Source organism: Haemorhous mexicanus, chromosome 1 (genome assembly GCF_027477595.1).
Source record: "Haemorhous mexicanus isolate bHaeMex1 chromosome 1, bHaeMex1.pri, whole genome shotgun sequence".
NCBI classification, from domain to species: domain Eukaryota; kingdom Metazoa; phylum Chordata; class Aves; order Passeriformes; family Fringillidae; genus Haemorhous; species Haemorhous mexicanus.
In genome coordinates, this window is record NC_082341.1 from 153,735,479 (window position 1) to 153,749,195 (window position 13,717).

General features: G+C 38.5%; 1 protein-coding gene across 6 annotated transcripts in view; it reads right to left on the reverse strand.

Moving 5' to 3' along the window:
- The window catches only part of TRAPPC9 (trafficking protein particle complex subunit 9), a 444,261-nt gene that overhangs the window by 388,767 nt on the left and 41,777 nt on the right, over positions 1 to 13,717 (reverse strand). For all 6 annotated transcript variants that reach the window (XR_009489416.1, XM_059867583.1, XM_059867590.1 and 3 more), the window contains 3 exons: positions 12,125 to 12,251; positions 8,458 to 8,603; positions 3,246 to 3,331 (listed from right to left, as the gene is read on the reverse strand). Coding sequence is in view for 5 of the 6 variants with exons in the window: in XM_059867583.1 (XP_059723566.1) it covers positions 3,246 to 3,331; positions 8,458 to 8,603; positions 12,125 to 12,251 (359 nt within the window). In the remaining variant the exon portion in view is untranslated. The remainder of the gene's footprint in view (positions 1 to 3,245; positions 3,332 to 8,457; positions 8,604 to 12,124; positions 12,252 to 13,717) is intronic.

The following is a 13,717-nucleotide window of genomic DNA, read 5'->3' on the forward strand; positions in this document are numbered from 1 at the left end:
ACCTGCTGAGTTTTATTAAAGCATTTGTTCTGATCAACCCCAAGATCTCTCCCACTTCACTTTATTGACTCACACAATTGTGGGAGCTAATCACTTCCATGCTCCATGATTGAACATTTCCATCTGTCATTTTACAAACACTACTGCACTTTCCATTGGACCAGCCTCCTAACTATATGGACAAAATTGAAACATGAAATGGAAAAAGACAGAAAATGAGCACAGAAATGGGGCAGGAAGACTATGCTCCTAATTCGAGTCCCAAATCAGGAATATTCATGACAGGAAATTAACAGTAAAAACAACAAAAATGGGCCAAGATACTTGAGAACAATAAAAAAATAACAAAAGAAAATCAGTTGTTCAGGGTTTATCATCAGAGCAACACTAATGAAAGTCTTGTGTCCACAGCTTCATATCAAGTCTAGAAACTCAATGCCTTTTACTTAAGCACACCTCAATTAACCTACATGGACTCAGCATTAATACTTCAATTAATGAAAAAGCTCTGGAAGCCTTTCCATGGGGAATCATTCTCCTTAACAACCTGTGCTCAATATTAACTTGTTTACCATCACAACAGAAATTCAACAAACAGAAAGACACAGTAGGAGAAGTACCATGGCAAAAGCCTGGATTTCCTTTAACATGAAATGAGTAATTTATCAGAACAACAAATCTAAATTGAGGGAAAGGGGAAAATTTTAAAAAATAAATAAGACTGTAGATTTCAGTACAGTTATATACTGGAGAATGGTGGAGCATGGAAAGGACAAAAGGAAATTAAAGCAAGCAATGGCAAACTCAAAGATGATTGGAAACAAGCCTGAATGATCTTGCAAAGGTAAGGTGCTGAGTCAGGCAGGAGGAAAAAAAAAGTTGTGGGAAAAACAAGTTGAAACTGCCACTAAATGGCAGAAAAAGATAGACTTGCTGTGAAACTTAGTCAGTGAGAGTAAATCATCAGAAAGAATCTGATAGCTGATGAGAAATCAGACAAGAAAAGGGTATGGGGACTGCAGGCATGGGAACATGTTAATAATAAAACACACCATTTTAAAATATTAACCAGCCCTCTGAATTATTAAAATGAAAACAGAGGAGTTTATTCTTATGATAAAGTAATGCCTATTCCCACATTCCAGAAAGTTCACAGATGAGACTGGAAAACCAACAACTTAGGTTGGAAAGAAATTGTAGAGGTCATCTTGTTCAGCCCAGTGCTCAAAGCAGGGGTAACTTTGGTGGTACTTCAGGTTTTTCACATCCTGTTCACTGAAGTTTTAGAGATTTCTAAAGATGGAAGTCTCAGGTTCTCTCTGGACAAGCAGTCCCAGTGTATGATCCCCCTCCTGCCTGGGAAAAGGGAGTTTTTATCAGGGAGGGAAGTTTCCCAAGGCTGTAGCTCATTCCCTGCCTCCATCCTTAGCTGGGCACCTCTGGGAAGAGCCCAGCTCTGCTTTTGCTGCACTTTCCCATTTTGGGATTGAGCAGAGCAGTAGGAATTACCCCAATATTCTTCTCCTCTACAGGCTGAACAGACCTCGGTGTTTTTGTCATTTGGGGACCTCCAAACTGGCCTCAGTTCCAAAGACATTGTCTCTAAAATTCCAAATCAAGGGGAAAAAGCACTTTCCTCCACTTGCTACAGTCTTGATACAGAAACAAATCTACCAAAATCAACCAATTACTCCAAGTGAGGCCACATTAGTGAGGAGCAGAATTTCTCAAAGCACTGACTAGACTTACATTAATCACTTCAAAGATTTGCATCTGGCTGGCAAATTAATTGCTCTTGTGCTTTCCACTGAACTGGAATTCAGTGGTAATTCCAAGACAGAACTTTATCACAACAACAGGAAAGAGAAATATTGGTGCTACGACAATTAATTTGCTCAGGGAATGGATGTTGTGTAGACCTACATACACAACTGCATTCTGAATTCTTGAGTGCATGGAAGCACTCAGAAAGAATTTCCTCATTAAGAAATTTTCCAAGCTTTTTAAATATATAACAACACAATTACTTACACAATACAAATTAGACTGTAAATCAAAATGTTCTTAATCAATTAATTCCCACAGAGACCCTTCTGATGTGCAGCTTTAAAACTACTTTTTCTATTGATCTCTAAAAAATTTAAATACTTCTGTGAAGGTGAGAGAAAATGCTGCTGAAGAAAGTGGCATGTTGGCTTCCAAGGATTAATTTTATTGTGCTATAAAAACAAAATCTTTGTTCACTTCCCATGGAAAAGCACTTTATTATATGTGGTCTATTATCAGTAATTTAAGTCAATTTGTTTGACTAAACACTGCAGTAGACATATCAATAAAAACAAAACCCAAACAAAAATCATGAGTAAATAAATGTACACTGATTCAATTAGCTTGACAGAACAAAGGGCTCTAAGAGATGTGATTTTTTATATTTAAAGCAATACTAAAGGTAAAAATATTTAACATAAAGGAAAATGCTGGATTAGGACTGAGTGGATATTAAGTTGGTCTGGTAGTTACAGAACTTTTAACCTTTAAATGGATAACAATTTTTTTAAAATCCTGTTAGTTGGAATAAAGAAAGAAAAAAAACCCCACAATTTCCTTTTTTTTCAGGATACACTGCAAGCAGCCAGCTGAAGTAGTAGTAAGCTTGAGCTTGATCCTTCTAACCTCACACATTTCTCCAGTGGTTTGGCCTTTTTTTTCACTCCCTTCTGATCATCTGACATTAGAGTGTTCTCAAATAACATAAATCACTGGGAACAACAAATCCAGGAGCTGAAGTTTTTATTAAAACCCAAAGCTTCTCAGACCTAAGTATTTTAGTTCATCAGGTTTTTAAATTGTGGTCAGAATGGGAATTTGAAAAGCAAGGATGAATGCAGACTTTTAAACAACAGGAGCAAAGGTACAATAATTATTAGGTTTTGGGTATAATTATTACTTGAAAACCAGTCTATGTAAATCATGTAGCAGGAGCTCTACTCAATGCAGAAATGTACAGAACTGATTTATGGGTGAGTGCCAGTAAAGCATTTAAACACTCTGAGTTGCAGCGATTTTTCTTTTCAACACCTCATCACCAAAAGTATGAGAAAGTTGGTAACACCACACTGTTAAACTGAGGTTATGCTGGCTTAAACCATCTTTAAAGAATATTTATACAAAAACATATTTGAAAGTCCAAATGAGATTTTTCTTCAGAAACAGAGCAGAAAGAGAAGATTTAGAAAGATGCATACCATGTTTTCTACTCGGAGCTCAAAAGGCATCGGGTTGTACACCATCAGCTGAACTTCACACACATCTCCCTGCACCCACTGGAAGTCTGCAAGAAATAATCACAGAATTAAGGCAGGAACTACCTAATCATAGGGTTATAAATGAACAGCAGCAGCTGAGCTGTCAGATTGCTATAATACTTAATATGTCTCTGTAATCTTCACAGCCCAAGTCCTGCTCAAGAGCATTGTGTGACACAAGCTGTAAATCCCAGGCAAAGCAATAGGTGAAGGGACTGGAAATGTTCATTAACACAGCAAGAGTGCTCCAAAGACTCAATGCTTCATTGGCAAAATTAACTCAGGCAGCAATTCAAAACACTACTTCAACACATCCTTCATGTTCAACACTTAAATAATTGGAGTTTTGTAGAGTACACATGGCCTTGACATTGGAGACCTGGAGAAGAATCAGCCAGGTAAGAAATGAACACAACAGCAAGAAGGAAACCACGAGTCCTCATACAGGCACAGCTGATTATATGGAGTAAATAAAGAGACAATGAAGTAAAGTGGGCCAGGTAAAAAGATGAACCTGCAGTTCATATCTTAGCACAAGAGACAGGTCAACTTTAAAGATACTTCACTCTGCCAATTTTAATTTTTTTTTTTTTTGAGTTTTATAATTTAAGGAGATGAGGCTGGACTAGTGGAAGGTGTCCCTGCCCATGGCAGGGGAGGTTGGAACTGGATGATCTTCAAGGCCCCTTCCAACCCAAACCATTCTGTAATTCTATGGTTCTGTGGAAGATTATGGAGGTCAGCAGCAGAGATGCAAATTTTCAGTAATTGTTCAATGCAAAAAGACTATTTTATATCAGCACTTCACAACCTTTTCAGTCCTCAAGTTTGTGTCTACCTTCCAAATTTCTCACAGTGAACCACATGCACCTGAAGTGCAGACTTTAAAATGATTGTGGCAAGATTCTCCCTGCAAGCTGAGGATTTGCAGTCCAAGTAAACAAAAGGTGGTTTAATTACATTTGTTAAATAAATCATGATTATAAGCTAAATTATAGCATACAGGGATTAGTTCTTACTAGTTTACCCAATGATTTTAACATACATTGCTAACAGTTTTTCTACTAGGATATTAGGAAATGTCCAGTAAAAAACCTGGATAATCAATATTAAGACTTTAATGCACAGTTGAAGCAATCTGTACTCTAATTGTACATTCACAATCATTTACTTTCTGATTACATTTTGCAGGCAATATTAGAGAGCTCAAGGGAGATGTACTTAATGCAAATGTTTAACTCAAATTAATGCTAGTGGAAATTAAACACATACATCCACAGATGTTAATGGGTGATATTACTGTGAAACCTGAAAAGCAAAACTGTTGATTAAAACAAAATGTTCACATTCACAGTGGTATGAGGTGTCTCTACATTTCACATTTAATTGCTTATTAGTGTCCATGATGTCTTGTGCATTCTGCAGCCCCCAAAACGGCCAGTGACTGCTCTGCACAGGTACAGAGTTAACCTTTGTGGGTTACTACAGCAACAGGGGCACCTGCAGTAGCACAGCAGTCCTGAATCTCCACATTCTAGCAATCACCACACTGAGGAAAGTCTTTTCTGAAAGCACAACCACCCAACAGGGCTCTCCAGGCCCAGGACTCATCCCACCATGATTCACTTATGCCAATGATGTCAAAGCTCTGGGACTGGGCCAAAGCTTCCAGCTGGTGTTTGTTCCTCATGCTGGGGGCATCAGGGTAGAAATATTTCAGGTGTGGTACCTTGTGGCCAACACCTGGTGAAGCAGATTGAGGGATCCCATCAGGATCTTCAAGGTTTGGCACAAAATCCCACTGCTCAGCACTGGGGAGCCTGCTTTTCTCCCTTTCCTCCTTCCAAGCTAGTTCAGAGCTCTGTCAGCAAGCCCCATTGCTCCTGTGCTAGAACTCCTTTTCCATCTGAGAAAGGCTCATCCCATCAGGTGCCAGCAGGCCAGGTGTTGAGAGATGGTCAAAAAAGCCACATTTTTTCCACTGACACCAACGTTGAAGCCATGCATCAATGGAGCTGCCTGTTCCTATCAATGTTATTCCTTGCTCCTGGAGGGATCAAGGAAATCACTCCCTGTGCTCCTGATCCCTCCACCAACTGTCCCAGGGCTGTGAAGTCTCTTTTGATTGGCCTTGGACTTCTCTCTGTTGTTTTGTTGCTGTCAGTCTGAACAATCAACAGCAGACAGGAATCAGAGGGTCTTTCTAGCTGGAATTTTCCAGAGATGTCCCTTACCTGAGCTCCTGGGAGAGAGTAACCTTCCCTGAGCTGGGTCAGGTCTGCACATGGGGCTCTCTGCCCTCCTTAAAACAGAGGGAGTCTCCTGTGAGGACCACCCTTCTTCTCCTGCTAACAGAGGAGGTTGTGATGCAGGGTCCAGGTGGTGCTGCTTCAGGAGGTCCCTCTGCCCCAGAAGGACCCTCAGCCACCTCATCAGTTGTTTGGCCTTCTCATTCCAGAGCCTCACCCCTGTTGTAGAAGGTGCCAGTCCTACTTGTCACAGGAGGAGAAGGAACCTTCTTCCTGGTGCATGCAGTGACCTGGTTCCATCCTTCCCCTATAACAGATCCCTGACTGACAATCCCTCCACTCATCACCCTGCTGGGCTCTGAGAGTCCCTCTGCTCTGGGCTCTGAGAGTCCCTCTGCTTCTCCACTGCAGAGAGGGGGAGGTGATCACTCTACTCCACCCTGGGCTTGTCAGGCACAGCTGTGTCCAGACCTGGTCCCCACAGCTGGGAGGGACACAGACAGACTGGAGAGGATCCCAAGGAGCACCACAAAGGTGGTCAAGGACTGGAGAACCTCCCTGATGAGGAAGGAGTAAAGAGTGAGATATCCTCTCTGGGATGAAGAGAAGGCTCAGGGGCAATATCATCACAGTATTCCAGAACTTCAAGGGCTGCTTAAAGAGGACAGAAACTCTTTCCTCACAAGGAGCCACAGGAAGAAGACCAAGGGTAACAGACACCAGTTGGACTGAAACAGGTTTTATTTTCTTACCAATTTTTTGTTGTTTCAGTAAGAACAGTGATTCAGTGGAACAACCTCCCCAGGGACATGGTGGAGTCTGAATCAATGGAGGTTTTTGGAGATGAGATTGAAATCCCCTGTGAAAAATGTACCAGGGCAGTGCTACAGAATTGTTCCTTGGGGGAAAAGGTTTTGAAAGGAAAGGTAAAATGAGCTATATTTGTGTCAGCTAATACAGGTACAACAGAGCTGCTGGATTTACTAACAGAACTATATTATATATTCTTGCTGCTTTAGACTATCAGCACTCAAAACCAACAAAACACTTCATGTCAAAAATCAGGAGGTTTATTTTTTACTACTAGCATGCTATTAAAGCAATTGAACTACAATATAATTATCCCTGTTATTGTTTCCAATCAGAAAAGCTTATCAAGTTGAAAGCTGAAAACATTTCAAGACTTTCTAAAGGGTTTTGTTTCCCTTTGGTTTGTCAGCAGTGCTTGATTTCCTTTGCTGTAAAACAATAATTTAACCAAAATATGGAGTATTATCTCCATGTAAGACAAACAGTTCATTTGTTATTGTTGTTTTTAATTAATGTTAAATACATGCCATTAAAATACTCTCATTAATTTCGAAGTTAATAAATTTCTCAGCTTCTTTCAAAAGAAGTATCTGCTATTATTTTGAATTTTCTTTTGTTTGCTAAACTTTGAAACATTAGAGGCTTTTAGCAGTGACTGCAATGTTTACATACTTCAAAAGACAAATGCTGTACAGGATCAGAAGCAATCAGACATCTCCTTAGGCTAAATAAAAACCTAAAAGAAGAATGTTCACTGTAAAATGTAAATCTCCTACGGTACACAAAGCACCGAAACAAATGCTAACCAGTTCAAAAATGCAGGTTCCTTTTGTATCCATCAAGGAATGAGAATACTGCTTTGGACAATGATGTGACAAAACTGGGAACAAGGTTTTATTTAAATGAAAAAAACACGACACGCTATAGCTAAGAGATTAAACGTTGAAAATTTTATAATAATTAAACTTTCAATTAATTATTAAGAGAAATCAAGAGAGCACTTTAAGATGTTCCCCTATGTGCACATTTTTTCAATTTATCCTTTAACTAATTCTTCTTAATCTTTTTTTTAATTTTTATCCTTTCTCTTTTGAAAGGAAAGTAGTGCTGCAGCAAAGTCACACTGAGCCAAGTGCGTCCAAACTGCCAGATCATCATCCCTGCCTCTGCACATCCCAACCATTCCTGTTTCAGCTGTTTATTGAAAATACACAGCACCACAAACCCAACTGGAAAACGTGCATGTTCTTCCCAGGGTGAGGGATTTCACCTGACTCATAAGCAGGTCCTCAGCAGGGGCACAGCCCATTTTTGCTGGAAAGAGGAACCCACAGAGACTCTTGGAGAACTGGCCCTGCAGGAAGGCACAGTCCAGATGAACAAGGAGCCAAGTTAAGATAAAACATCCTGCAAATTTCTGAAGGTTTTACAGTCAGTTCTCTTCCACAGTCACACAAATCTTTTTTGTTCTGACATTGATGCCTCTGGTAAAAATTATCACGCATGTGAGAGGCACAAAAGCCACAAAAAGAACTACCAATATTTGTCACTTAATCCAGGATTTAAACAAACTTCTAATCTTTTTCCAATGGCATAATTACTGCACTGAAAGGCTTTATAATCTTTATAAAAAGAAAATTAATAATATTCCTAACAGGGTTTAAAAACTTTCTCTTGGCTGATCTGTCCTTAAGTAAAAGGGACCAATCAGACAGTTCATCACTCTGAGTTTATGTTAAATCAGAATAGGAAAAGGAAAAACCACAACAGTGCATTTCCTCAGGATACTGAAACTGTGGTGGCTGCCAAGCAGAGCATGTCAGAACTAAGTTTTCCCTGAATTCTCTTTTGTTTGAGAGGGAAATAAAACTAGTTTATCTTTCTTGAAAAATCAATATTACCATCTATGAGACTTTATTCCTCTTTTGAATATGAAACTGTGCCCCAGAGAAAAAAAGCTTTATTCCTTCAGGACTTGAGGCTCAAAAACTGGTTATCTCAAATGAAAGACAGCAATGTTCAAGTTTGCTTTCCTTGACCACAGAAGATTCTCTAATTTAACAGAAGAACAGAAAATACTGTAATTATCTTACCTATTTTCTTATTTCGTTCTTCCCCACGACTGTGAGCAATAATTGGAGAATATATGAAGGGGCTTTTGGATGACACATTCTGACCAAGTAAACTTTTCATTTTGTGAGGTCGGAGACTGATTGGGAGGTTCAAGAGCTTCACAGATCTGGAGAGTAAAAATAATTCCTAATTATTTCATTTATTCTAATTTGTAACAGGTGACTGTGTTAAAAAAGAACTGATAAATATGAAATATCAGTCTGAGAATAAAATACCTGAAATGGAACACTTGGAGCAAACATTTACAATACAAAAGGAAATAACACCAACCCAAGGAAACTCAGAAAACAAATAACAAAAGGAAAAAAAATCCTCTTTAGAAACCAACAAAACCAAAACTAGCCAGAACAGTGATTTGAAATCCAGCTATTAATTTTTGAATACAGACTAAACTACAACTCCAGTAGAGAAAGCAGCCAAATATTCAACTTAAGCCCAAACTAGAATCCAGACAAGATTTCCTGGGCAACACAAACAAAGAAACTTCTCCACAGTGAATAAAGATGATTTTAATACAGTGAAAATGCAGAAGGAAGGAAATGTCCCAGAACTTTGAGGGGGTTTGTTAAACAACCAGAAAGCAATTACAAATAGAAAACAAATTATTTATTAGGTTGCATCCTTGCTAGACCCAGTTCCTACAGTCCCATGCAGGGAAATCAATGCTCTTCCAATGCTCAGGGGAAAGTAAAGACTAAATCTTGAGCAGAAGAACAAGCAATAAATTGGTGGATATTCAGTAAAATCAGCAGCATTCTCTAAATCTGTAGGACACCTAATTACTTCAGATCAGGAACTCAGCACAGTAAAGAACAGAAATATCAGTATCACACTAATAGAAAGTAGACAGACACAAGAAACCAAGACAATGTGTTTCTGCTGAAAAATAATGCAGCTGTAAGAGTAACAGAACACAGACAAGTTCCCCCTGTGAAACAAAACACCTTCTAAGAAATTACTAAATAACACTAAAAGTAGGTTGAACAAGAAATAAATCACATCCATATGTTACATATTGGTGATACTTAGTGTCAGCATCAAAATCATGTGTAAAATCACAGACAATGAACCTGAGGAATAAGAAGGAAACTGTAAGAGACCCCTGATATTTCATATTTTAAAACCTCTTCTGATAGAGGTTTTTACAAATTAGAATGCAACTTAAAGCAAAAATGTGAATTAAACTGATTTGAGGAAACAAACATTGAATTTGATATAGAGGTAATAAAAAGGAATTTTATTTTATATACAGAGCAAAGTGCTTTGACTCCTTCATGGTTATTATATAAATACTGGTGGATAACCTGCTTTACCTGAATGCATGACAGTGGAAGGAATGTTCCTCAAACATGCATCAGAGAGCTCTACCCTCACAGGTCAGACATAGAAGAGGGCAGATTTTTAATTCCTTTGTGTGAAAAGCTTCAGTCATGTCCCCTGGCCTGACACCACTGAATGCAAATGAGTGACAATTAAGAATTACTAACTGATTTCACTAGCTACCCAGAAGATAAAAATCCTGTATTTGGAAAATGTTAATTAAAAACAACCTTGCTTAGATGGGAAAGGAAAATTTTTTGTTGTTTTTAAGAAATCCCACTATACTAAGTAAACAGAAGGAAAGGGAAAAAATGGCACAGAGTTAATTTGAAGTAGTAAGAAAAGTATGTAAGGACAACTAAAAGCAGCAGAGGTAAAAAGAAAGAAAAAATTCTGCTTTTAAATATATTAGTAAGACAATTACCTTTAACACAGGTAAACCATAAAAATGGGAATAGTGCATTTTTTATCTGAGAAAATACCAGACAATGATTTTATATTGAACATGAGTAATGGAGTATAAAGATTTTACCTTGCCAAATCTTTTCTATTGACTTTAAAGTACTGGGGAGAAAAGGCAACATTGCCACTGTGTTCCTATTTCACTGTGGCATTTCCATGTCTGACAGTATTTTGATTAAGAAATCCACATCCAAAATATGCACCCCACATTAAATGGATTAAAACTCGTAGACCATGAAATGCCAGCAGTAAATAGAAGTCATCCCCATCAGTAAATGTGTGTTTCTAGAGGGCTCTAACATGGATTGAATCATAAGCTGAGGTTATTCAACATTCATCAAAATGGTATTTCCACACATTTATAATTGATGTCAAAAAAATTAGCACAATTTAGCTCAGAGAGCTCTGCAGTCCAGCAGCACAGCTGGTTCCCAATGGGCTGGGCAGCTCTACAGCACCAGATCTGCTGGGCAGATGTAACCAGAGCCTTTACATCTAAATTCAACTAAGATTTTATTGGAGCACAAATTTTTATTACTATGGCTTTTATAGAAATTTTAACAGACAAGAAGGAGGAGGAGAGGAGCAGCAGTTCTTAAATGTTAAATAAAGTTGATGCTGGGTTCCTCACTTAAATATTAAATAAAGCTGATGCTGGGTTCCTCTCCCCATGGCAAAACAGAAGGAGCAATTCCCAACATTCCAAGCACAGCCAGGTCAAGACAAGTTGATAATGCAAGTGGATGTTTGTCCCCTTCTCTCAGCACACATAACATTTTAATTGACATGAAATCTTTCCCACTGAAGTCTTGGGAATCTCTTGCCAGAGTTCTGACTGCCCTCTTCTTCCAGTCTTTTCTCCCAGGTAACAAGTGACAGGATAAGAGGAAACTGCCTCAAATTGCACCAGGGGAGGTTTAAATTTGGTCTTAGAAGAATTTTCTTCATGGAAAAGGTTGTCAAGTATTGGAAGGGGCTGCCCAGGGAGGTGGTGGAGTCACCATCCCTGAAAGAGTTTAAAAAATGTGTGGATGTGGCATCTGAGGACATGGTTGAATGGTGAACATGGTGGTGGTGCTGGGTTGATGGTTGGACTTGATCACCTCAAAGGTCCTCTCCAGTTTTAACTATACCATGGTTCTGTGATGCTATGACTAAATTCATGACTCCCATGAAGGAGGATTCAATCAGCATTTGCCCCATTTTCTTCACCATTCAGCACACTTCTTCTGAATAGGAATTATCTTTCCTCCAAAAAGAAAATACTTTCTTTCACTCTTCTGTTATTGATACCCAGGGGCTACTTTCTCTCTGACTCTCTCTAATGTCTCATGCCAGGCTTCAACCTGAACAAGTTATTATCCACTGGCCTGACTGCATGATGTGCCTGAATGGAACTGAGATTTAGAACAGGCCAGTGAAGGTACCAGCTTGAAAATGCAGCATCTGGAAAGGGAGAGGTACAAAATGCACCATTTCCAGGTGAGTTCCAAGCTCTATGGATGGAGACTGCATCCACCTCGTGGACCTTCAGTACTGAAATGATCAAGTATTCAACTAAAATCTCAGCTGCAGCAAAATAGCTTCCTTCAATTGAATAAGAAACTGTTGAAGGACAGTTCTTCAAAAAACAAAACTTCTCTCTTTCTGAAACTAAAGGCCCCAAAGTATTTTCTGGTCAAAGGCTCTATTTTTGATCAAGAGCTCTCAAAACAATTTGACATTTTGACATTTTTCCATGTTCCTGTGATCCACATGCATAAAGTGAGATGACTGCATCCTTTCAGTATCCCTTAAAATTTGACAGGTACTGTGAAAAAGCTAAAGATTGTGTTTTGGTCTTACTTCACAATAGGCAATTTGGTGAAGGGAACAGGAGGTAGCTTCAAACCATCTGGAAGAGTGATGACTTCCATTGTCCCAGGGCATTTTGCCGTGTAGCTTTCCAAGCTCTGCGTGACATCTTTCTTTTCTAGAAAATAAAATTGAAAAACAATTTCAAACTCACATTTACTTGAGACTATAGCCTTTTTTTGTACAAAATAACTCAACTGGCATGCCAACTAATTTCTGCATTCAGCACTTGGAGTTATGGTAAACCTCGACAGATGGATCAAATATAATTAAGTGACCTTAAGCAAAAGAGTTTTCTAGATTTCTCAGAATTTTTCAAGTGTCAGTCTATACCTACTTTTTTTTAGGGTTTTTTATTGTCAAAATACAATTTTTTACCATTCCACCTATTAAATCTATATATCCAAACAAAACAATCAGCCTCACACATTAAGGTTATTAATAATAGCATTGAATGGGAACAAAGACTGCTCTGAAACATTAGATTAAATAATATCAAAGGCAATGAAGAGAAACAAATTACTTTTGATATTAACTTGTGTGAAAACTATCTAATCCTCAAAATTATTGTACTGTGTTATGCTACTAAATCATAACAACAGGAAAGATTTTCTTTAGTTTTGCTTAAAAATACAAGAACATTCAAACAAATATATATTATTTGGGTTATCTTCAAGAATGTCCAATGATTGCATATTAGTTTTATCTAGCAATTATATTTAACAATACAAAAAACTGTCTCCAGAAAAAAAATAAGTCTATTTGGAAATATAAATCCTCAACACAAAATTGTATTTGATCTTTATGTTGCCTTCCAACCCAAACCTTTCTACAATTTTATGATTCCCTATTTCTCTGATGAAATGGAAATCTGCAAACAGAGAAAAGTCTGGCAGCATTTGTTTAGAGAGGAGAATGAGGCAGCTGAAAAGACCTATATTGTTTTGAAGTGAATATTCAAAGAGTGTGGGAAGGAACCTTAAGGTCCAACCTCCCTGCCATGGGCAGAGACACCTTCCACTAGACCAGGCTGTTCCATGTACATGCTACCAACAGAAATAATTATTCAATATCAAAACTGTATCTGGAAAATACTTAAAACATCAAAATACTCAATGATAAAACTAAATAGGAAAGGGGAGGGTGATAACAATTAGCTATCAGTAGTAGTACTACCAGAAAAACCTGAGGTGTTAACTGGGTTATTCAGCAAGGTTTTGGCAGCAAGGAGTGACCTTTGGGAGAAGGCACCAGGGCATCTCCATTCCAGACAACCCCAAACCAAACCTGCTGCTGCCCAGAGCTGGGCCAGTCAGTTATGCTGGTGGCACCTCTGAGAGAGCATATCTAAGAAAGGGTAAAAAATGCTGCACAGCAGCTGTGAGAGGGAGGAGTGAGAAAAATGTGAAAGAAACATATCCTGTAAACTGTGCCAAAAATACCAAAACCTGCCCAAAACACCATCTTGGGCCTTGAAAAGCACAAACATCCAGCAATGCTTGTGCTGCCCACACCAATCCAGCTCAGTTTGTGAATTCTACAGCCACAGGAGTACACACTCCTTCAAAGCAAATCAACATTGAT